The sequence below is a fragment of the Notothenia coriiceps genome, unplaced genomic scaffold (assembly GCF_000735185.1).
Source record: "Notothenia coriiceps isolate Sejong01 unplaced genomic scaffold, NC01 NC01_scaffold00036792, whole genome shotgun sequence".
Classification (NCBI taxonomy): domain Eukaryota; kingdom Metazoa; phylum Chordata; class Actinopteri; order Perciformes; family Nototheniidae; genus Notothenia; species Notothenia coriiceps.
The window spans coordinates 89,758-114,527 of NW_011369493.1; the positions used below are offsets into that span (position 1 = coordinate 89,758).

At 40.7% G+C, this 24,770-nt stretch overlaps 3 protein-coding genes across 4 annotated transcripts; 1 reads left to right on the forward strand and 2 right to left on the reverse strand.

The window, feature by feature from the left end:
- Positions 1-3,969: 3,969 nt before the first annotated feature.
- On the reverse strand, positions 3,970-14,037 carry arhgap1 (Rho GTPase activating protein 1). The gene is made up of 13 exons (XM_010792877.1): positions 13,948-14,037; positions 11,337-11,549; positions 11,083-11,181; positions 8,514-8,601; positions 8,297-8,428; positions 7,346-7,432; positions 6,770-6,868; positions 6,416-6,523; positions 6,158-6,234; positions 5,998-6,075; positions 5,661-5,789; positions 4,702-4,805; positions 3,970-4,602 (listed from the first exon to the last, which is right to left on the reverse strand). The coding sequence occupies exons 2-13, from the start codon at positions 11,458-11,460 to the stop codon at positions 4,435-4,437; spliced, it is 1,293 nt and encodes a 430-aa protein (XP_010791179.1). The 5' UTR covers positions 11,461-11,549; positions 13,948-14,037; the 3' UTR covers positions 3,970-4,434.
- A 138-nt stretch (positions 14,038-14,175) lies between these two features.
- Positions 14,176-15,591, forward strand: arl6ip6 (ADP-ribosylation factor-like 6 interacting protein 6). The gene is made up of 4 exons (XM_010792878.1): positions 14,176-14,609; positions 14,962-15,015; positions 15,142-15,274; positions 15,411-15,591. The coding sequence occupies exons 1-4, from the start codon at positions 14,408-14,410 to the stop codon at positions 15,496-15,498; spliced, it is 477 nt and encodes a 158-aa protein (XP_010791180.1). The 5' UTR covers positions 14,176-14,407; the 3' UTR covers positions 15,499-15,591.
- A 1,686-nt stretch (positions 15,592-17,277) lies between these two features.
- Positions 17,278-24,066, reverse strand: slc19a2 (solute carrier family 19 member 2). Of its 2 annotated transcripts, XM_010792879.1 has the most exons (7): positions 23,863-24,066; positions 21,496-21,624; positions 20,019-20,561; positions 19,298-19,544; positions 19,025-19,217; positions 18,500-18,641; positions 17,278-17,666 (listed from the first exon to the last, which is right to left on the reverse strand). In XM_010792879.1, exons 1-7 carry the CDS (start codon positions 23,983-23,985, stop codon positions 17,511-17,513), a joined length of 1,533 nt encoding a protein of 510 aa, XP_010791181.1. In that variant the 5' UTR covers positions 23,986-24,066; the 3' UTR covers positions 17,278-17,510. The 2 variants fall into 2 exon arrangements, with proteins under 2 accessions (XP_010791181.1, XP_010791182.1); XM_010792880.1 differs by lacking the exon at positions 21,496-21,624.
- Positions 24,067-24,770: the final 704 nt, after the last annotated feature.

A 24,770-nucleotide genomic window follows, 5' to 3' on the forward strand; every position in this document is an offset into this window, starting at 1 on the left:
AGGGCGCCGCAGCTGAGGGAGAATCACAGTTAATTAAAATCTGGTATTCAGTTTAAAATGTCGAAAGTATATATTAATATATGATCAAAATAATAGATAAATTCCTATTATAGCATGTTGAAAATATCACAACAATTCAGGGTATGAGAATGTTAAAATATCAGGAATTTAATCATAGTATAGTACATCACAAAAAATATATAAAAAGCAAAGTGATACTTTAAAAAGACATTCAAAACTCTATAAAAAACCTGAAATGTAATTGAATAGTTTTTAGTGACAAAAATTCATCGCATAGCATGAATGAAAAAATAAACCAAAATATAACCATTTCAATGTATTAAAAGAAATGTATCTGTGTGTATAAAAACATATATTTATTGTGTTAAATGTTTAAAATTGGTTTATTTTTTACAATTTAAAAACAACAGTAAAAACCTGAGCTTGCTTTTACCATTTGTTTATTCTTTGCACACATTGAAATTACAGTTTTCTTACCATTATAATACATATAACAAATATCCACAACATATCAAAAGTAATTGCTGAATGAAAGTGGTTAAGAAAATAAGAGCACCTCTCAATATATCCACCCAGAAACCTAATCATAGTAAGGTTGCCCATGACGACAGGTACGGTATCAATAGACTGGAATGCGCTGCTATTGATCAGCAGAGTTGACGAGAACCAATGATATCGTACAATTGTACTTTGTTGATATTGTACAATTCAAATGTTCGATTAAAAAATAACTTTAATCTAGTCGGATCAGAAAGTTGAGGAATAGGTTGTGCAACATCATATCAAATAAAAAGTCATCCAAAATGATAATTTGAAAATGTTCATGAATTATAATGTATTATTTGGTTGACTAGATATTGCAGGAATTCTAGGATCGAAGACTGAAAGCCAAATAAATGATAAGGTGCGCTTTGGGAGCAGTAGGGCCATGCTATGAGAGATAAATCAGGGTAAAAAAATTAATAATCCGCATTGAAATTGTACAATTATTAAGTAATACCAGAAATGATTTGCGATCATGCGACACATTAGAGCTGGGTTCAAGAAGCCTTGGAGTCTCCATTGTCCTCTCTGGGTTTTCTGTTCAAGGCACCTCAGTCCTGTTGTTGATGCTGTCAACAAACCAACACCAACGTTGTGTCTATACACTGTATGTCACGCACTGTGAACATGAATTCCCACCATGTAGCATTTTCTCAAATTGCACATGTCAAATGCCGTGGGGTGACTATTAGCCGTTAGCTAGCTAGCTCTAGTCTAGAGCAACAACATAGTACCAAATCATTCCAGACTGCTCAATTAGCCCAATACAATGAATTCTTGCTTCTTTTTGACACCATTATAGTGGTACGTTACTTAGGAAAAATAACAATGTGTAGCACTTTTATTCGTAGTGCTGTTTTTTTACCATAGCAACCGCACAGTATCTAGTATCAACTTTTTGGGTGTACCAGGTACACATTTTGCTATACTATTGGGACACACGTATGTGCTCAAAACAGCAAATGTAAGTACAGAAAAATGCACAAAGCTCTGTTGAGCCCATGTTAGAATCTATGGCAGAACGGCACACTGGCACTTCAATGGCTAATCCACATGATCACTTGGGTGGAACAAATAAGGCAAGGGCATGCACATGGTCACACACACATATACATTTTCTGTTATCAAAGACAAACTTGTACCTCTGAGATGATATGAAAAACGTTCATATCATTTTTGTTTCTTTACAATAAGCTGTACAAATTTCCCCATCATATCAAATAATGAACATCACCAAGATTGGAGATACCATTGCACTTGACAACAATAATACACACGCACACTGATAGGAGTTATTCTACTACACTTAATATTTAAACCCCAACATTTTTGCTACTCAACTGTCCAGTGTCCAGCTGAGTTAGCATCAACACGCACCCATATGCATGACAGGACTGGGAGTTACAACATTAAAGATTGTTTTTCAGCTTCAGTCAACTTAATCTCTTGATATCTTGGTGCTTTTCAGTCACATCATATTAATAAAAAAATACAATACTTATATTAACCCAAGGCTAGTATTTTGGCTATTGACAAACAGACACGACTGCACAGTTTGGCCAAGAGACTTAACATTAAGAGCACAACTACAGGAAAGGAGACCACTGATCACAGAGGTCAAACAACTAACTGTTTTCAGATAAGGTCATATACAGCATAACACTATACAACTATAGTTCAAAAGAACACTAACTCAGGAATACATGTTTTTATTTGACATGGAACGCAATGCTTTAGATGAGCTGGGATTGGAGACAGGTGGCAGAAAAGGAGCTATTTGATTTAAGGCTTTGGGAACGGAATGAAGAGGCACCACTCACAACAACTGCAGGAACACTTTTTGGTAGGGAATTACACCTAATGAAATTATTGTTAGAAACAAGTGAACATGGAGCGTTTGGAATCACTACCTTAAGCTACATTAACACACACTAGTGCAGTAATGACACCCAGTAAGCAAAGGCTGCAAGGCAAAGAGTTTTGGCCCCTTGGGTTTGAGTTTGACGTCACACTTCTCGGTCTGATCGGTCAAGTCTTAAACTTTGTGATTAAAGTCCTAAAGAACTGCTTTCTGTCATGCTCCAATAACCTGATGGTGGCTCTCTAATTAATCAAATGTGTATTATATATGATATAATATATATAATCTGTATTTAGGAGACTGTTACAGCTGAGCTTATGGCTAATATCAATGTAATACTTAATAATGTATTTAGTCTGGTCATTTCAGAAAACACCTTATCACAGGTCTGAGGGGATAATGTATGAACAATACTTAAAAATAGCCCCCATACTGTGGCAGCAAAAAAATCCCTATCAAGCATTTGCGGTTATATAAAAAAGTGCATGTGTGTGTTATTTAAGTGCACGTCTTGTTGTGGTTTACCCATGACTAAGAGACCATTATGACCAGATACCCTTATACAGCTTAAACTAACTTCATCAGCGGCATAAGCATTAACCAAAAGTCAACCGGGCGTCAAATGATATTGATATTGAGCAACCAGTCATGCCAACATTAATTACACTGTAATCTGAGTTTTTTTTTGTTTTTTTATTTGAACTGTATTGTCATATCTTAGATATTTTATTTTATTTAAGTGTATTTGAAGTGTACTAAGTATTATGTTCGTAACCTGTATTTAAATCAGGCTTTTTAATTATTTGAGTGACCGAGATCATGTAAGTGTACTATGTATTAATTTATTGAGCAGTACTTAAATCATGTTTTAAAATTGTTTGACTGATAGAGATCATGAAATGTTATTATTTGTATTGATTGTTATGAACCTGTCTGAGGACCACAGATGGAAATTAGCTATTAGCTATAATCTGGCATATTGCATCTCTTGTCTTTGCTGAGAATAATGTTTTTGTAAATAAAAAATTGTGTAAAGGAATATGCAGTTCTACGGGAAAAAAACATTTGGGATGTGACCAAAATTCTGACTTTAATCTCAGAATTTTTAGAAAAAAGTCAGAATTTAAATTAACCTGAGACGTTCACGCACCTCCGTAATCTTTAAGTGTGGCATCATAACAGAGAGGCCGTTTGGTTTTCTGAGTCTGCACCTAAACATGAGGATGTATCGCCCTGACTACAGGTGTCCAACTGCTATTCATCTGTGTATAGAAGTTAAACATGATCGGGCGGGCCAGAGACCCCTAAATACATTATAAACACAAACATGTAGGTTGGTTGGGAGGGCTGGAGGACAGAGCTGTAGGTGTGTGAGACTCACCATGCATTCACACTGGAACACAACCAATATTTTTTACTTGATTTAAGCCAAGGAAGATAAACTGATCCTGGTACAACACTTAAAAGTGTGCTAGCCTGAATTGTATTTTCATTTTCATCTAGGGAGGAGGATACATGTGAAATGTTTTGGAGATATTTCTCTCTTTTCTATTCGTGACCAAAATGAAGGATATCGCCTGTTAATATCTGCTGTGAGTTTATTCAAAGTGGTTATTTCTGTATATCTATATAATCTTGTTTTTGGTTTGTTCATGATTACTGTTACTTCATGAGGCGGAATGACAGACAGCAGAAGCAGAATATACGACTCGCCACTTTGAAGTTGAATCAGCGTCTCCAAATTCCTGTCATACCAAAGTGAGCCAGTTGAAGTGTGTGCTATAACACGTTTATTGTAAGAGTTATTTGCCTGCAGTCTAATATTTCTCCTATATCCATGTTGGTGCCTCGAGTCACATCGAAATGGAGGCTCTATGTATAAAGACAATGCTAATCAGAATGTAGAGAATGGTGTGAGCAGAATGAATTTTCAGAGTGTCTACTGTTTTGATGGACTGACTGGAAGAGAGCCTGCAGGATGGAAGGTGGAGGGGGGTGGGGGGAGGGGTTTAGGTGAAGACCAGGTGCTGTTGGTCCAGCAGGATTCTGGTGAAGTTGTTGATTGGCCCAATGGCACTGAGTGACATAGCGTTGTCCCGCCCCCAGAGCAGGTTAGGCCCAAACACCACAGCCAGGTTACTGTTGGTCATCTTGTTCACCTCACTGTTGGCTGACACCTGTACACACACACACACACACACACACACACATTACTGGTGATTACAGACCAGCTGCTGATATTCTGAAATACAGTAGGTGTGTTCCATCAGCTGTACCTGGGCCAGGAATGAGATGAGGTACCGCAGTGACACATTGTTCTCCTCTGGCAGAGACTCCATCAGGGTCTTCAGCTGCTCCACCTGGCTGTCAGTGGGTACAGCTGAACACAACACAAGCACCAATCAGAGCTCAGGACACTGGAGGGAGCATGGAGACAGTGGCAGCGATACATATTCCAGATAGAAAGAAGCTGTCACAACAGCATGTTGACAGTTAATCTTCAGGAATGGCAACATGACTTAAATAATAGAATAAAAAATACAAATAAAATAAATATAAACCTAAAAAAATTCCCAAAAAAGAATAATCAGGAAACACAGTGGAAGCTGCTGCAACAGGCTGCCATCTCCTTTGTCTGATTGGGCTTCTGTATACTCTTAGACTTAGTTTTCATTTCAAACAACCTCTGTATAATATTAAGCCTGCTTCTCAGGTCTGTTTACTTTCTATTTATTATTATTATTACGTTTTGTTTTCTATTGTTGGGACACTTAATAGAATGATCTGTCAATCAAACTGTATTATCAATACTATGTGACTCCAACTAAAGAGTAAACAAATTAATTAAAAAACAGGGTTACTATATGTGTAGACTTTACATATATATATATATACGGTATTTATATATAAATATGCAAAGTCTTTGCAGGGGTATGAATCTGAATCTTTGATCAAATCTTGATTACTATCAAATGTATAAGTACTGCAAGTACTTTTCTGTAATGAAAATATTATATTGGCGCAGAATTGACAATCCAAAATGCAATAGTCATAACTAAAGTGAAAGAACCTGATAGGGATAACACTGATCCTGCTACCTCATACTTCAAAGTTGATATAATTTGTTTTCTGAATAATTAAGTTTCCATCTAATTATAGTTTCCATCTAATTCCAGCAGAATGAGATTCCTAGAAACTCTGACGCTGAAATGAAACGAGTGTAATTCCAACATACAGCTGAAGTTGACGATGTCGTTGTAGAGCTGGTAGGTGAGGAGGGGCTCCGGCAGCTCCCTCAGGAACGTCTTCAGGATCACAGCAGCCAAGTGGACATCTTCCATCTCTCTGAAATTCACTGTTGCCCCTAGAAAACACACAAACACACATCACCGCTGAGTCCATCCTAACTCCAAATACACTGCACTCATCACTAGTGGTTTTTCTGCGCTTCATACACCCATGAGTCTTCACCACGCTTTACCACTTCCCCTGTAGACGGGAAGTTAAAAGGTACTTCCTTGTTGCTCAAACACAGTGAGAGGAATAGAATGTAACCAGGTCATTGATCATACCCGAGTTGTACTGGAGCTGTGTCTCCTTTACCAACGTCACGTTAGCAGAACGTCTGAAGATCCCTTCGATCTCCAAACCTAACAGAGACAAAGACATTCATTACTGAGGACAAAGGGATCAATTATGTGTCTCTAATTTGACCAACAGAAGAAGAGTTACCTTGCTCTGAAAGGAAGTTGATGGTGTCTCTCATCACCACGGGGACTGGATCCTCATCTGGACTCCTTTGTTTGAGTCTGACATACAAACATGTACCATACAGTTCATTATTGAAAGTATAGACTAGGTCTTTAATACAGCAACCATCATTCGTTTAGCATTGAGAGTAAACAAGTCTCCCAGCAGAGAGTTGCTTAAAGGGAAGTACCTAATATCAGTATATCTAACACACACACCAGCAGAGATGTGGTCACTTACATTGCAAGTGGCACCCCAAACACCTGGTTGGGGAGGGGGGGGCTATGAAGAGGAGACACGGGGGGCTCAGCGCCTGATTTCAGAGACGCTCTCAACTTGTTGTCGTACCTTGCACAGAAACAAACCAAAAGATCATTTATGGCTCAGGATGGGATATAGAATTGAAAGTAGAGACAGTAACGTGATCAAACAAATGACTTCAGAACCATCAATGTGTGAACCCTGCACACATTGAAGGTTCTGAAGTCAGTTGTTTGATCACATTACTGTACAAAGATAGGAAATCAATAGCAGATATGAGTTGTGTATCATTTTTAAGTGATTTTGCAGAAGTACATTTGGCTCAGCTCTTACTCTTTGACCCGGGCAGGAATGATCAGCTGCTCACACTTCACCACATCCTCCAGCTCACTCAGATAACTCACGTAGTTTATCTTCCTGCCAAACTTAAGGCTGCAGAGAGAGAGAGAGAGAGAGAGAGAGAGAGCGAGAGAGCGAGGACATCCAGCGGTTAAAATGGAAAAAAGGATTCTGCCAAATAGGTGACCTTTAAATAAATGTAACTATTGTTGCCATCTGAGGTAAATAATAATGATTGAGCCGATGACCTTCTGATTAAAGAATCGCAATATTCATATATTTACAGTATATTGGCTTACAATAATGCTACACACATTTACTACAGCTGCAACAAGTTGGCATTTCTTATGGAGCAGTAACACAAAAGCCAATGTGTGTGTTATTGGGTCAGTTTGAAATATTGCAGAATATTAAAACTCAATTTCAACTCAAAGTGTCCTGCTGACAAGAAAAGTGTCAAACAACAGTGGCTTCCATTCTAAAAGGGTGAAGAAAATCTTATGCTTGCATTTGGCTGAGCACATTGCTGTCATGTGTAATAATATGTGTAACTTTACAAACAAAGAGAACCTGATAAGTGGTTTGAAGAGGATCAGTAGAGTCTTGATGAACATGGTAGGGTGGACGATATACAACGCCTTGATGTTCTTCTTATACCTGAAACACAGAGAATGTTCTATAAGGTCCAGATGACAAGGATAAGGTTCTGAGGTATAGTATCTGTTCATTTCACTGAGGCATGCACTGTACTGATCACTTTAAAACCACCGTTAACATTCGATTTCTAGCTCAATGTTTCTGCATGTTGATGTATTGCTCCATATATAATACATATATAAGTACCACAAATGTAGCCAAACTGCAGATAATATAGTACTTTAAAACATCACAACTACATCTGGGAGGCGTGTGGTGCAGTGGGTTGTGCGTTGGTGTTCGGATAAGGGGGTCACAGGTTCAAACCCCACTGCAGTCAGCATGTCGTTGTGTCCCTGGGCAAGACGCTTCACTATTGAGTGAGGAAGTCGCTTTGGATAAAAGCGTCGTGTAATGTAATCTCAGATGTTGGTGTCATGCTCAAATAGCAAGTTTTGTTTTCTAAAACTATTTAGTATCAATGATAAACACTCCTAAATGGAGGATGCAATAAGCAAGGAGGTCAAGGGTGGAGAAAAAGTTGTGTAGATGGATTGAAATGTGTCTTATATTGTAAATTCATTTATATAAAATACACATAACTGTGTATTGAGTGTGCTTTATTTCACATGAACTTGAGAAGTTTGTTCTATCATCTCCCATAGTTGTTTCATTAGTCATGCTGTGACTTTTGCAAACCGTACTCCACAGCTGTTAGACTGATTATTAAATCCAAGGGGGCTAGTCAGGTCTTGAAAAAGCAGTGATGCGTTGTCAACATATTGTTGTCATAGAAACATTTGAAAAAGCCTTGGGAGAGTTTTTGAGGATGGTGTGTTGACACAGCAGCTCAGGAACACTTGTCGTGAGAGTCATTGCGCTTACTTTCTGTCAAACTCCCTGTATGCATCCCGCAGCCAGCTGAGAGAGGGTTTGTTTTCCCTGGTCAGCCCATGATGGAAATAGATCAGAGTGTAATCACTTTCAACATACTGATCCAGTGTTCCTTTAAGATACCTGCAAGGAGAATAATAAACCATGTCACTTTCCTTTAAATACATGTGTGTATTTGGACTGCATTTAGATGTTTACTGGTTCTTACATCAGCAGCTTGTGATGGTCCAGTTGGTGATGTGGAGGCATCCTACATGCGTTAAACACTATCACCTTCCTGCCAAAGTTATCATCACCTACAAACAGAAAACACACATGGATTCAACATTATCATGACCTGTTGTTGTTTCAAAAACAGTGGTTCTGCTGTTAAATAAGTTGATAAGCACTCCAAATGTTACAAATTGACCAGCACATTTAAGTAGGGATGGGTACCGAGCCCCGGTATTAAACGGGACCCGGGGCTGAATTATTAAAGTCTGTGGTACCGTTAAGCTCCGACGTTATCGGTCTTTTTATCGGTACTGGAAACATGTAAAAAATAAATGTCATGTGTATTATTGCTACACAAACATTATATTGCAGTTTTAGTGTCGCCAACTCTGTTTCTAATACCCAAAAAGACTGCAAAATGCGTCTCTGATTATTTTTAGTATTTTCGATCTTTCCAATCCAGACGAGAGATCTCTCTCCTGTCCTGTGTGTGTGCGAGGGGGCGGGGCAGTTTACACACACGCTCTGCTACATGAAGCATCACATACACACGGAGGAGATGGTGGAGAGAACGCGCTCCGAGGTGTGGTTAAACTTTACCCGTCTCAATGCTCGATACCAAAAGTGCAATAAGAGTTTAGCATGTAAGGGCGGTAACACGAGCAATTTGTCTAAACATTTAGCAAAAGTGCTCCACATTCAGACGGAGGAATGCACCGTGTTCGACTGTCTTTCTAGTAGCTCTGTAGCCCCATTTACGAGTAACGTTTCCACGTCGGGTGTTATGTATGCTAGCAGCAACACACGGAGTTAACTCAATTATAAAAACATGGGTTAATGATTATAGGCAAGGCAAGGCAAGTTTATATAGCACCTTTCAACACAAGGCAATTCAAGGTGCTTTCCAAAAATGAAAGACATTCAGACAAAGGCATTTAAAAACAGTCATTAAAAAGAAAAGATAATAAAATAAACATTAAAAGAAAAAATACATGAATAAAAAGTTACAGTGCAGTTTAAGATATGAATAGTTCACACAGAAGTTCCACTTNATGGCGGCAGGACGACCATTCCTCTCAATACACGCGTGAAGTGCGTACTGCGGTTCAAGTACTGGCCGAGCGCCGAGCCTTAAAAGCCACCACAAGCGTCACGCGCTTCAGGCCGTTTTAATCGCGTCCTCTCAGGCGCTGCGTTTGTTCAGCGGCAGCCCGCTCGAAGAGTCACACTGACCGGCCACATAGGACCCGGAAATCACAGAACATTATTAGGGTTTAGTAGCAATGAGAGGAGTGAAACCGAGAAAAGTCAAAATTTGCGGTTACTTACACTTTTGAAAGAGTGTGTAATAGAGACTTTACGTGGGTTCTATTACACACTTCTTTACAAAAGTTGTAATACCAAAATTTTGACTTTTTCTCGGTTTTCACCCTTCCATTGCTACTACACCCTATAATGTCTTGTTGATTTCCGGGTCTATTGTGGCCGGTCAGTGGACTTTCTTCAGCGGCTCGAGCTGACAACGCAGCGGCTGGAGAGGACGCATAGGCGGCGAGCCCGTGGTTGTTTAGGCTGCGGGCTCGTGCATACTCTGACGCATTACGCACCTCACCGTTATTGAGAGGGAATGGTCGTCCGGCCTTCCATTCACACAATAAAAGTAGTAAGTTTTTCTCGTGTTTGGCCTTTGTTGGCCTTCTTTGTCCTCTTCTTCCTGTTCTGAGGCACTAATATTTGTTTGTTGTTTATTCGCAAAAGAACAGGTAAAGTGAGAGCAGTAACTTATTGTCATCATTCAAAAGAGGCAACAACCGGAACAACCGGAAGACAGAGAAGAAGAACAGACTCCGTGATATAAACAAACAACAAATAGCGTTTTTCTTTCCATTTTCACTCTCGTCCATTGAAAACATGAACGAACAGGAGCTCTATAAACCGATGAGGTGAAATAGCCGTCCGTGTGTGTTCCATCTTCCATTTTAAATCATTTGTTTACCTCCCTCACTTCCGTTAACGCTTCTCATGCACTGATTCGCTAGCTGAACAGCCAATCAGTGTTATCGCCTTTGTCCGACTTCCGGTGGTGTTCCCGACGCCGATTCAACATGTTGAATCGGCAAGAAAAGTCGTCAGGTGCCCACGCTCATGTTCGGCCCGACTCCTATTTACTGCCGATTTCGGGCCGGTGTATCTGGGCCTTAAGACCTTTGGCAAACACATGATTAACATCCTTACATGTTGTTTTCAGCAGGATAATCTCCACATGTTAACAGCACTTTATGATTTTGAAGTCAAAAGCTAACGCTAAGAATGAAAGGTCCGCTATTATACTCTTTTTCAACAGTATATTACAGGTCTCAGATATATACAAAACAGCCCTTAATGTGACCTTTAAATGAACTCTGTAACGGTCACATGGCTCTGCGTCACCACTGTTAGGCCACTGCGAAGATAAAGGCTCAAAATGTCTTTGAGAAGCTTATGTGTGGATTATTTTTTACTTAATTAATAAACAAAAATAAAAAATGTGTGTGCTTTGAAAATAAACGTTTTGAAGGACCGACCTGCAACTTCAATGATTTGATGCCGAGCGATGTCATAGAAGGGATGGTCCCAGGACAGGTGGGGGGAGTCGGCATCGAAGCGCTGGGACATATCGGTCTCTGAAACACACACACACACACACACACACATCTGAGTCCTGACCTCATAGTTCAAAGGTTAAGGTTAGATATTAAGATGTGACCGTTAGCCCTAGTGAATGTTGCATGTCAATACGATTATGGTAAGGGTTAGGGGGTCTCTAACGTGTTCTCACCTGACTTGCTGAGAGTGGTCTCATCTGCGGGCCACTGCTGGTCCTCTATCGTTGTCAGCTTCAGCTGTCCCAACTGTGCCGTCGTTGGGTCTTCGCCCAGATCTACCAGCAGCTCTGAAGACATCACGCTGCAGAAAAAAAGCCCTACACACACACACGCGCACACACACTCACACACACAGCTGCAACTTCCACAGAGGAGAAGCCAAAGTCCTGCAGGGGAGAGAGACACCGAAGGTCAGCAGGGTATGGGAACATTTCAGGACATTTATTTATTTAATGCGCACATTTTTATTTGTATAAAATCTGTTATTTTTGTTTGTAGAATTAATTATTATTAGTGTCCAGCCCTACCTAGGCAGTAAAGTAGATATCTCAGCACGATTTTACAAGATTTTAGCATCCTAAAATGAAATAAACATGTCCTACGACATTCAAAATGATTCTCCTATAGAAACAATTGCTGCATTTCAAATAAAGCATTCACTGAACTAAATTGCTGCATATCAAATAAAGCATTCACTGAACTAAAAGCCAACCACCAGCCGTGTGGAATAAAAGACTTAAGTAAAAGAACAGTCTCAGTAACAAGCTGGTGACAATCTGTTGTTGGTTTGTTCACATGTTCAAACATTCTGATTCCTTCACCACATAGGACTCATGGAGGTCACCACTGATCAGGTGTTATTTTGTGGGGCCAAAACGTGTCAATGTAAATACATTTCCAACCAATGAAAAATAAATAAATACTGTGATATATCGTGATCATTTGGAAATATACTTTGATGAGTTTTTTGTCATACAGTACCGCCCAGCCCTAGCTGCAACTAACATTCTGCTTTGTCTTTTTATGTTATTTTCCTACCACAAAGCCACAGTACACTGTCCTTCTGAGTGAAGCATGTGACGGCTCTGTGCTGGAGTCCTCTGCAGATGACTCTATTGAAATACTGCCTCGAGCAGCCTGACTGCACACTGTAAAGCTCAGTGAGACTGTGACATTAGCATAATATAACTGCTTCAAATAAAGCTCTTCCTCTTCTCACACATTAACTCTCTCCCCGTTTTCTGTACTCACACTTCCTCTTTAATCTCCCTACCCCCACTTGTTTACCCACATACTGCTACACACACACACCCGCACACACAGCCTTGTCTCCCTCTTCTATGTGATGTTATACTTGCTGACAGCATGTTGCTTTAAATAAATATCTAACCAACAGTCAGCCTATTGCTGCTGCCCAACCACAGACACACACATATTGAGACACACAACCACACACACTTGGCCTGTTTTGAGTCACTAAGAAGCTGTCAGGGAGGACATCAGGATTAGGATTTTAGATTTGAACAATAACAGGTTCCTCTTTTTTTGTTTTTTCCTGGACACAACACTATTTTGCTCCCACAGCAGGAGAGCCAGTATCGGTTAGAGCAAAAGAGACACATAACCGAGATCATCTTCACATGACTAAGCTCTATTGCCTAATTTTCCACCACAAGTCAAACACATAAAAGGGTTGGGTATTATTTGAAAATGAATGACTGCCAATCTGATTCTGCTTATTGATCTGCATTACATTCTTGAAATGTCAAAACAGGTCACACACACACCAACAAAAAATGATATGATTCAATGATCTGTTCAATCTATTTTAAATCCAACTGTATTCTGATTATTACATTGCTTGGTTGAATACTCGATTCTGGTTGGTCAATTTGAGAATGCACAATGCAGAGGTCTGCTCTGTCTTGTTAGCACACATTATTGGTGCTATTAGAGATTTTACAATTACCTTGGTGTCCCCCTACTGTAACACTGACACCAGCCACAATTACACAGACATGGTCCAATTTCACCCTTTCCATGTAAATATAGTCTGCAATATTCCAAAATCCAATAAAAAAAATATCTTCGTTTTATTTAGTTATTTGGTTCAATATTTCTATAATCAGCTAGTCAGGCCTGAGTCCGACAGGTACAGGTAAAGGAGGGGATGCTTGGTTGCTCTATGGATGAAGAACATCCGGGTAATTTTACACCAAGGAGGTCCATCTTTTTCATATTTTGCATTTGAGGTGAGACATTTGATTATTAAATGCTGATAAATTGTGTTTTGAAAGACACAAGGACAATAAAAAGCAGTGATAATTTCAACTGTAAATGTGTATGTAATGCAAAGTGGAGTTTATCTGTACCAGGGGAAGTACGATCTCACGTTAGCTATTGGTCATGTCTGTTAATAAGAGCAACAGGTGAGCAGTCAGGTAGCTCCTTTACTTTACCCGGAAAGTCCGTTTAATAATAACAGGTCCGTCATTTTGGCTGGTGCATTAGAAAAGCTAAATGCTGCCAAGCTAGTAGCAGTATGCAGATACGGATACACATACATGTAGTACGAACGCTGTGTGGACATTAATGGGTAAAGAGAACGACTACTCTTAGCTAAAGCAGCAGCAGAATAACGTCACAAACCAATGTTACCACTACATGTAGCCCCGTGGTACTGAACGACTGAGTACACGACAAATAAATGATCACGCGACCATTGTGCTCCCGCCTTTTCTATAACAGTACCAAAGCAGCACAGTGGATTTGTATTAAACGTACCGTGATGTTTAGTTTCCTTATGGTCACCAGGTGGGCTTTGTGGCGTCTCAAGTAGATTTGATCACTGCTGTTGACAGACAACAATAATGCGTCAACACCTTTTCCGGTTTGTTATTTTCAAAATAAATGTACACATTTCTGCCTATGATACCTATGATACCGTTTCTTTCAAAATAAAAGCTCTGATAGGATACTCCTCTCCTAAATAAAACTACAGTGACGGAAAAGCCCGAGGGACAATTATGTGTGCGGAAGTGCTACTACAGGCAGAAGAAGAAGAAGAACATTCCTGATGCTCCTCCGGGACGCTCAGTCATTTTTATAATGTGCACTTTTTGACATATATAGTCTGGTAAAGGAGTCAGTTAATACGCTATCTGTATCCAATATAACGTAAAAGCAAGTTACGTTAAAGTGCGTCAAGAGAGGCACGGGGAACTTTTCAGACACATTTCCGGACATGGAGCACAGAGACTGTCCTTCTGTGAGACCCGGGGAGAGTCTCCTGTCAGGAGAGAATGAATGTGGAAGAGCGGGACGGTCGGTCACCAACCGGAGCGGCTTTAAACCGTGGCCGGTGCTCGTGCTGTCAGTCCTGGGATCCGCTGCAGCTGCGGCCGCTGTGGGCTGTGTGTGCGCTCTCATCTACCCCATACTCAAAGGTAAGAGCGTGCGCCTGTGGACATAGGTGTGTCTCGCCTCTCGCGCACACAATGATGTGCAAACTGCTACTTTTACATAGTTTTCTGAAACTTGGCTATAAGCTACAAATAATCAGTGGTGGATAAAGTAGTCCGAGTATTTACTTGAGTACAAGTAGCTACTACTGTAATGCCAAACTGTGAATATACTAGATTTACAGTAGGCCTACTACAAAGTATTTGAGTATGATTAGGAAAATCTACCTAAAGTGTTCGGGGTAAAAGTACTCATTGCAGAAAAATGTTTTTTAAATGTTTTAAAAATTCTGAGAAGTCAGATTTTTTCCCTCATAATTCAGTTTTTCTGTTTCAGAGCTGCGTGCAGAAAGAGTGAGAGGGGAGGACGGGACTGAACAAAGGATGCTGGGTAAACATTTAGATTTGTTCATTTAATCCCAGATTTACTGAGCTGTTGAACACATGAATACAGTATTGTATTACAAGTATCAATATATCATTATGTACAGTAATTGTTCAGTGTGTGTGTTTGTAGGTTTTTGGAGTATCCTGGTGCTGTCAGTATCAGTGGGATGTATCTGCTGTGTCTTCTCGTGGACCCTCACTTACCTGGACTCGTACCAGCCTGGCATTGTATCCATAAAACCGATGAAACCGGCACACTTCAGGTAAAAAAGCAATATATCAGACCGATATCTGAATATTAATCAACATCCAATCATTGTGGATCAAAATAACCTCACTAGCAGACAGCAGTTAAGGGATACAACATTTTAAAAGCAGGAATCTGTGTTTTTCTTCTAGAGATGCATCTGGTTTCAACATGGGTTTTGGCGTCGCTGTCCTTAATGGCATCATGTCAATGCTGACTGTCATCTGGAGCCTCACCTGACACACACACACACCCTCAAAGGCATCGAGCAGCCTGTGCTGGGTAAAGGAAAGGAATCTTTACTATTAAATTGAAATAAAAGTTTGAAATGGACGTGTATTCATTATGTGTTTAGAAGACCACAGGACAGTGTTTCTGAGGAACAGGAAATGACCTGATTACACATTACGTAAACCACCTTGCAAAAGTATTGACCCACTTGTTTTCCTATTATATAGCATTACAACCTGTCATTTAAATGTTGGTTTATTTGGATTTAATGTTAAATTAAAGCTAAACATGTCAAATAAACTGCTTTGTCTGACAAGAACTTAAAAATGCTACTACTTTTCTATTCCAGCTTACTTTTGATGAGCAAATGTGTTTATTTTAACATGCTCACAACAACATGCATATGATATGAACATGCTGACATTAGTGTTAATCTGAAGTGTGGCTACAACACTGGATAGAAGTTATTTTTGTCCATTTGAATATATAATGAGAAATAAAAGGAACAGTAAAAACACACAACCATAACAAAATATTATGTTTATTAGGCATATCATTTTTGCATAGAGACAGCAACTAGGAATGTTTCACTTTGCGTGGTGCAGGTAAAAGATTGTGCAAAGAATTCTACAGTTATTCTCACTCACACACACACACACACACACACACACACACACACACACACACACACACACACACAGCGGGGCCCATTCTCACAGCAAAAGGCCATTTGCTTAAAATACATTTACTTATTTCTGTTTTACAGTAGTAGTTCTTTTATAGCCCAACATCAGCCGTGGTGGTGCGCAGCCATGTGTCGTTTTTCTACAGGCTGACGTTAGCTTTTACTTTTACTGATTACAACGTCAAAAATCGAAGTGATAGTGAGCTTACAAACTTGAACTTAAATAAACATGTATACAGTTCTAACATACATTAGTACATTTAGTATAAATCCATCTATTAAACATCCATGATCCCCACAGGGTAACATGTCAATATAACATACTGTCAGTCACATTGATTCATATTGATAAACTCCAATACACAATCTATGCAATTACAGAAGGAAATAACAAAAACAGTCTCTTCAGAATAAAGGCTGGTGTCGCAGTAACACAAGAGCAGCAGCGCCGTTAGGAAGGAACCATCCTTAGTGTTCATTTAGCTCTTGCCTTGACATTAAGGCACTGACTTCTTACGAATTCTGAACATTCGTAAACATTTTTCAATATCATATATCCGATGAAGCCTTTCATCTGTGATCAGCAGTTTTTTAAAGCTGCATTACTAGTCTTTTTGTTTAATACTCACACTTGAATGAAAATAAAAGTGTGAGTAATCATAAGAGTGATTATCACGCAACTCGTTTTGGTCATTCTGCACATGTGCTCTTTCAGGTATCTTCACTCAGAAGCAGCAGGAAGTGGGTTTTTACCAAGCCTATTGGAATGAACCCATTGTACATTTCCAAGCATCAGTCATTTCTACATGTTTCTTATGTGGTACTAGGGCTGTACGATTAATTGATTTTAAATCGAAATCGCGATTTGAAATGATGCAATTATCAAATCGCAAAGCCTGTGATTTTTTATAAATTTGTTTTCTTGTGTGTCAGTCATCCACACCAATAAGAAGTGCTGTGCTCCACATGTACCAGCCATTGTTAACCAATCAGAAGTGGCCCATGATAGAAGGTGATAGACAGATTGATCCAATCACCTGCCAAGTATTTTTGAATCGGAGTTGAATCTGAGTCAGGTTAGTAATGCTCCATCACATGTTTCTATGACAGGGTGAATCTTAAACTGAAGCTTGACTTTAAAGCAACCCAACGGAAGTTTCATGTAAGTTTAGTTCTTTCTTTCTTAGTTTCTTTCGGGTTGCTTAAAAACAAATATCGCAAATTGAATCGTAATATCTGTCAGAAAAATCGCAATTGGATTATTTCCCCGCTAACCCTCTTCCGTGAACCCATGGTGCTCAAGCATATCAAGAGAATTGATACCTATGATAAAGGCCTATCTAGTGGAGCTGGCGTCCTGTGTTGAAGGAGAGTCTGTCTCTGGGCTGTCAGCCCCCCCCTGCCTGCAGCGCCTCCTGGAGGCCAGTTTGCACACACCAGCGAGGAGGAACACCAGAGAAATGACAGCAAAGTAGCAGCCATAGATGAGGAACTAAGGGAAGGAAACAAGGTAGTTAGCAAATTAACCCTGCGAAATAGCATGGCCAACATGTGGAAATAGTCTAGCATAGTGACCCCGGAAATGTTGAGTACCCCAAAGTTTTATGTTAAAAATGTATAATACAGGTCCCCAGCACAGAGACAGCCCGATGCCAACTTGCATGTTGGGCAATTTGCACAATTAGCATAAGTGTGTTCTAGCCTATGCAGATGATAGTAAAAAAAAGACTTATAACATATTACTTATGGATTATTGAGGATGCTCAATCGATTTCTGACATTTTAAATATCAAAAATGGCAGTTTTATCCAGAAAGGGCCATATTTGTACTCAGTGGACGGATTTTGACTACCATGAGTAGTTTTGCAATCTTTGGATATAGAGCGCACAAGATAAATATAATAACATATTATAATAACATTTATTTTTACAAATAAATAGGCAATTTGTCCGATCCAAATGATCCAGACTCCCCTAAATCTTCCAAAAATGAATCAAAATCAGCCCCCAGAGTACAGACATTGGCATTTTCTGGTTAAGACTGCCATTATTGATCCTGGAAATGTCTGGATTCTCAGCTCCATTAATAACCCCCCAAATTACTCCAAAATCTGCCAAGCCATTGTAGAGCTATTGTCCACATACTGTAGGCTATAATGGTAATAATGCTAATGAATGCAATTGATGCTAATTGTGCAAATTGCCCAACATATGCAAGTTAGCATCCGGCAGTTTCTATGTGCTGGGGTACTAAACATTTCTAACACAAAACTTAGCTATCTTTGGTATTTGGCAATATTGATATTGTGAAATCTGATTTGTCACCTGTGTGAAAACATCGAGGCCGAGGCCGGCGGAGTCCACCACCACCACGGTGAGGAGCGACTGCAGCAGCAGCGCCATGAAGGTGTTCACTCCGAACACCAGGGCGTAGCGCTGCATGCTGAGGCTGGCTGCGATCTGGTATCTGACGGGACAAGGGAAGATTTATTCAAAATGTGAGGAAGGTTAAGACCAGTGTCTCCAATGACTTTAAAACAATTAAAATAATACTCAGTTGCTCAGAAAGCGAAATCCACCCGTGACCTACTCCTCAAACTAAACAATCATCACTTAAGAGAAAGGAAAGCAGAAGGAGAACAAGAGCCCCTGATGATTCCATTCAGCTCATGTTTGGTTTTAAGTGGCTCGTTCCCACACTTTTCAAATCATCAAAAGTCTTCACCTGTGAAGCCTTTGACTTATAGGGTTCCTTTAAGAGTGTTCCAGATAATGAAGATAACCTGTGTCTTCTTCCTTTCAGTCTTACAATAATCTAAATGAACCTGCTCATTGCCTCTTGACACTCACGTAGCCATGGTGATGAGCAGCATGTAGGTGGCTCTGAAGAAGATGTATGAGGCGTAACACATCCAGATGTTCCTCACGGTGTCCATGACAAACACACACACAGCCATGAGCAGGGAGAGCACACACAGAGCCAGCTCCCCCCACTGAGTCCAGCTCAGAGGCAGGCAGCCCACCAGCAGAGCAGCCAGGGCCCCTGTGGAGAGAAAATAAGTTAAACACTCTCCAAAACAAAATGGTTAAACAACTTTTCACCTGATGAATCGGCGCCCTCACCGAGCAGTGTGGACAGCGTCTCCACGTAGCCGTTGTAGATCTCGTAGTCCTGGGATGGACGGACGTTCTCCCACAGGGCCTGGGCGTAGTTGACCACCTGGAAGTAGCCGCAGGTGGCCAGAGCCCACCACAGAGACCAGGCCAACAGGGGCCCACTTCTGTAGCACTGCAGGAAGTCGTCAAAGAGAATCCGTAACACCTTCACAAACCCACTGCCCTGACTTCCTGTCTCAGAGGAACTGGATATCTGCATGGAGAGAGAGGGAGGTCAAGTTATTCACATTTCATCAGAGGAATCCGGATCATGTGAGCTGTGAAGCAGACTGTCAATTCAATTCAAATAGCTTAAAGGTCTCCTATAATGCAAAATGAACTTTTATAATGTCTTTTAAACATAAATATTTGTCCCCGGTGTGTAAGGGAATTCACAAAGTGTAAGAACACAAAACCCTCTCTCTGTTCCTCCCTACCCAAATCTCTAAAAATGGGGGCATTTAGCGGAGTATCTGTATAAGCTCCGCCCCCTCTTTCTTTCTTTTTTTTTTAAAGCTACGGACCCAGAATCAGCACTTCTCTAACAGGGCTGAAATAGAGGGGTATGAGGCATGGCTAGAATGGGTGATCTCAGACATGTTTTTTATATATGCCTAAAAATAGTATAATAGGAGACCTTTAAGGTAAAATGAGTTACTGATTATTGTGCAGCAGGACTGTCACTCACTGTGGTGACACCATTCAGGGGCAGCTCCCTCTCCGAGTCCTTCTCCAACAGGGCCTTGCTGCTGCTGCGTGGCCCCCCCTCCCCCGCTCCCATGTGGAAAAACAAGCTCCTCTTGGGCATGGGCAGGAACCAGGGAGCGACGAAGGCCACGGCGGATGATGCCAGAGTGATGATGACGAGGTGCACAAGCCGAACTTTCGCCAAAGAGAGCAGCAGCTGTCCGGTCAGAGAGCCGGCCGCCGAGCCGAACAGAGTGACGCTGCGGCAGTACCCAGTCACCTTCTGGTAGTGGGCCGGCTCCACCACGCTGTAGATGTAGGAGTAGTACGCCACCTCCGAGGCTGTGGCCAGCCCGAAGAAGAACTCCAGCAGCTGCATGGCCGGCAGGCCCCGCGCCTTCAGAAGAATCACATAGGTCACCACTAGGCTGGTGGCCTGCAGCACCAACACAGGCTTATAACACAGGTAGTCCGTGGCCAGGAAGACAGGCAACAGCAACGCCAGGTATGAATACGTCCATACTGGATAGATTTCATTAACCACCTGCAAAAAACACATACAGGAAGTGTTAGAAACAGACTTTTGTTTTGTGAAAAGGGCCACCTGACCTCAAGTCAAGACAGTATCAAAAGAGACGGGCAACCTGTGGGAAAGATGCCAATATGCAAGTACCGTAGTTTTCGGACTATAAGCCGCGCCTTTTTCCCTATTTTTCGACGCTGCGGTTTATATAACGGTGCGGCTAATCTATGGTTCTCAAACTTTTTCTGTCAGGCCCCCCCTTTGGAGAAAACAAAAAGTCGGGCCCCCCCAACACAAATAGTCAGGCTCAGTGGCGGCGCCAGAGATTCTATTTTGGGGCGCTGTGGGGTAGCNGCTCTATGGCCGGTCCGCGGACCCCCACCTTTAAGCGGCGGGTTCCAGCAGGAAAAGCTGGAGGCCGGAAAAGAGTGAGACAGGTAGCGCGCAAAAGTAAAAGTGGAACCGAGAGTGGTATGCCGCTGCTGCGGCTTATATTCAGGTGCGGCTTATAGTCCGAAAATTACGGTAGTGTAGATTTTTTTACTCCACATATTTTATTCCATTCCGTTTAAATGTAAATGCTGCTTTTTGATGTTCTTAAAATAGTTATTTATCTGTGATTTTTAATTCTTGTTTTACTTTTATGCATGCACCACGACACCAAGTCAAATACCTCCTACGTGTCTGTCAACCTACCTGGTGATAAACCCGTTTCTGATTCTGATGAAATAAACTATATACATACAATAAATAAATACAATAAGCTATATGATGCAGAGAAGGTTGTAAGTGACCAAGTAAATGCAGGAGTCTATATATATGAAAACAGAATAAGATATACAAGAACAGAATGGAAAATGAAATATTGTGCAGTGAAATAAAGATAAATTAATTGTAAGATGGAGGCACTTCACAGAACTCAGGCATTATGAGTCTTATGGCCTGTGGGATGAACCTGTTTCTGGGTCTGCTGGTCTTTGTCCTGTTGCTGCGGTAACGCTTGCCAGACGCCAACAGACAGAACAGTTTGTTGCTGGGGTGATGGGGGTCGCGCCAGAACTGTCTGTTTACGGCGTCTAAGTGGCTTGATGGAAACAGAAGGAAGGACAGTCATACTTTCCAACTGCATTTATCTTTAATTCACTTAGTTTATGCTAGCACAATTAGCATAGGTTGCATTCATTAGTATTATAGCTTAAGTTGACAAAAATGAAAAAAGGCACCAATTAATTATGGCTGTTCTATTTTCCTTCTGAGAGTCATGGGAATCCTTCGATGTCGAGTGAAAGGGTGCAGGGGCCATATTGGAATGGAGCCTAAGTCACAAGACAGCTAATCTCCACCTCCTGTATTATTCCATCCAGAGTTGATCCATTGAAGAACGAGATCACGTGCATACCTTAAGCTGTCAGAGATTCTAACTGGTTCAGAAAGAATACATCAACATTCTTCATATCAAGACTAAACAAGCAGGGCAATAGAACTGTTTGTCCATAACTCAAGGTTGTCTGTCAGAGGGTCTTGCACATCTGATCATCTGGACTTCCAGGTGTCTCTAGACAATAAACTATTTTATAAACTGGCAATAGAAAGAGACAGAGCTGCCTCTATGTTAGAGAGATAACAGCAACTCTCTAAGGCTACATGCCTGAGCCATAAGAAACGAGAAACAGCGAGTAAACAATGATTCCTCAACCTGACCTATAGTGAAAATGAACCAATATGTCTATGACTTTAGATACTGTATGAAACATGGATATCTGACAGTAACTCGCCACCTTTGTTTTCTCTCTGTTAACTCGGTGGACGTAATTGTTTGAGGATGAACCAGAATTCCAAAAGGATATGACTATTAATGAGGGATTATTCTGGCAGTGTTAAAGTATCTCAGTCCACATAGAAAAGGGGTGTCAAACTCAAGGCCTGAGGGCCAAATCCGACCCGCGACTCCATTTCATGTGGAGCCACAAGAGGTTGCAAAGAATGTAATTATACGGTTACATGCCGATTTACAGAAGCACATTGCCCACAAACTACATGTCCCACAATGCATCTCAAACTAGACTTTTTTTCTCGGAATTTGACTTTTTTTCTCAAAATGTTACTTTCTTTTCAAAATTTCACTTTTTTTCCCAGAATTCTGCTTTTCTTTTTAAATCATTTTGTGACATTCTCACTGAAGAGACTTGCAATTATTTGCCCTAGACTTCTGATTTCAGACGAAGTTAATTATGAAGTTATTACCCTATCCGATAATAATCCAATGTGGAGGCAATAATGTAATACATTCTTTTATATATATTAAATATTTATACTTCTATAGTCTTATATATAAAACTGGCCCTTTGAGTGCAACCATGATGTTACTGGGCCCGAGTTGAAATTGAGTTTGACACCCCTGACATAGAGCCTACATTGATTAAAAGTGGGTCGGTGCAGTAAAACTGTTGCATAACTGCAAATTCTTGCTTTCTTTTGCCATAACAAGTCCAACAATGGCACTGAATATCCTCTTCTTTGAGCATGAGGGCCTCTAGCTACTCTTATTAAACAGTGGGACCTGTGATATATCATCATGAAGTTATTCTCAACACCTTAACAGTGTGCTCAATAGGGACTGCTGCCAATTGTAGACATTACAAGTAACACGCATATTTAATTGTATGCACACCCAACTGCATGTTAGTCAGAGGTTTTCCCTTCAGATGTAGCCTACACCTGCACACGGAGGGACAGGATGAGGAAACATGTTGAGCAAGAGGAAAGTGTGTCAATACATTCTGAAACAAAGAGCTCTTGTGGTGTGAAATTCACAGAAAAAGGTCTTAGGCTACAAATATGTCATTAATACAGAAGAGGATGTGAGAAGGCCATGTGAGAAGAGTTTTTGGAAAGCAAAAATAATTCACAGAAAAAAGTCAGAATTCTGACATGACTTTATTATGAAGTGTCTTGTTTCCATGACTCCAATACATTCATCAGTAGCCTTCAATGTAAATATACGGAAGAGGATAAGGGCCACATGAGAAACAAATCATCTCAGAATTCTGAGATTTAAAAAAAACATTCTCTGAGAAAATTATTATTATTTGTCCAGGGGGGAAATCTGAATTCTGAGATTAAAGTCTGAACTTGTTTACTTTTTCCTCTTCCGTATAAACAAGTAAAAGGCTAATTAAATAGGACTTATAGTATATATATATAATTAAAATAACATGCTTAATTGTATTTAGTATTGCGTAAGTCAGTAACGCAAGGTCCTGTAAGTTAAACAGCAGTCAGTGCTAATTTATATAGCCTTTTGCCCGGCTAGCTAACTGACCTGCTCCTCCGTCAGGTTGTGGTCCGGGCCCAGCAGGAAGGCGGTGAGGAAGGGCTCCGACGGTCGCAGGCTGGAGAAAAAGCCGAACACACAGAGCAGGAGAGTGGGCTCCAGCACCGACATGTTCAAGTCCCAAGCATGACCTCCACAGCACGCTGCTGACTGACGGCATACTGCTGCTGCTGCTGCTGCTGCTTCCTTGGTGGTGCTGTTGGTGTCACTGTGTGCTGTCACCACCGCCCCCTGCTGGCCTTAGTGTGCAACTGCAACTATTAGCATACCAGCTGGAGTGAGCGAGTTTATTTTTTTATTTTTCTGTTGTGGCCGAATCCCAAAACTAATCCCATAGGTAAACCCACAATTAGTATTGTAGCGTCTCGCTGCGATAAAACACACCTTGTCAGCGCTGTCATCTGCCAGTGCGATAAAGACCGCCTAGTGTCGGATTTTGGAAAATTAATTTTGAGTTTTCTCATGGCAGTTAGAGTATAGGTGACAAACCAGGGGACTTTTCTTCCTCTTGACACCGTCTGCTAATTTAAAAAAAACACCTAAATATACTTGTTATTGTGCTTCTGTCTTTCTGTGTCTTTTCCGTCTTTTCATCTGTAAACTCCCTCACGCCTCTCTCTCTTCTCTTGATCGCTGTTACGACCCGTCCCCCTACCAAGCGGTAGTGGCTCGTCTCAGGAGAACACTTCACTGTCCCGCTTCATTGTAGGATTTCTGCTATGTCTCTACTTCAGTTTGACCATCTCTGTTATGAAGTTATGGAATACTAAATAAATAAGTAATTAGATACCGTACCGTTACTGCGCTCATAAAGAATGATAAAAATAAGAATAATGCGTATTGAACTGGTTTCATTAATTAGTGAGTTTATTTAAGGCAATTAGTTCGAAGCCCTA

Bases quoted from the DNA above. Each gene is read 5' to 3' on its own strand.
- arhgap1 (XM_010792877.1), bottom strand. From the start codon at position 11,460: ATGTCTTCAGAGCTGCTGGTAGATCTGGGCGAAGACCCAACGACGGCA. The intron at 8,602-11,082 runs GTCGGTCCTTCA...TTCTGTTTGTAG, and splicing joins TCAAATCATTGAAGTTGCAG to GTGATGATAACTTTGGCAGG. The intron at 6,076-6,157 runs GTAACTCTTCTT...TGTCTCTGTTAG, and splicing joins CAACTTCCTTTCAGAGCAAG to GTTTGGAGATCGAAGGGATC.
- arl6ip6 (XM_010792878.1), top strand. From the start codon at position 14,408: ATGGAGCACAGAGACTGTCCTTCTGTGAGACCCGGGGAGAGTCTCCTG. The intron at 14,610-14,961 runs GTAAGAGCGTGC...TTTCTGTTTCAG, and splicing joins CATCTACCCCATACTCAAAG to AGCTGCGTGCAGAAAGAGTG. The intron at 15,275-15,410 runs GTAAAAAAGCAA...TTTTTCTTCTAG, and splicing joins ATGAAACCGGCACACTTCAG to AGATGCATCTGGTTTCAACA.
- slc19a2 (XM_010792879.1), bottom strand. From the start codon at position 23,985: ATGTCGGTGCTGGAGCCCACTCTCCTGCTCTGTGTGTTCGGCTTTTTC. The intron at 19,218-19,297 runs GTGAGGGCGCCG...TTCTCTCCACAG, and splicing joins GACGCTGTCCACACTGCTCG to GGGCCCTGGCTGCTCTGCTG. The intron at 17,667-18,499 runs GTGACAAATCAG...TCCTTCCCTTAG, and splicing joins GCCTCGATGTTTTCACACAG to TTCCTCATCTATGGCTGCTA.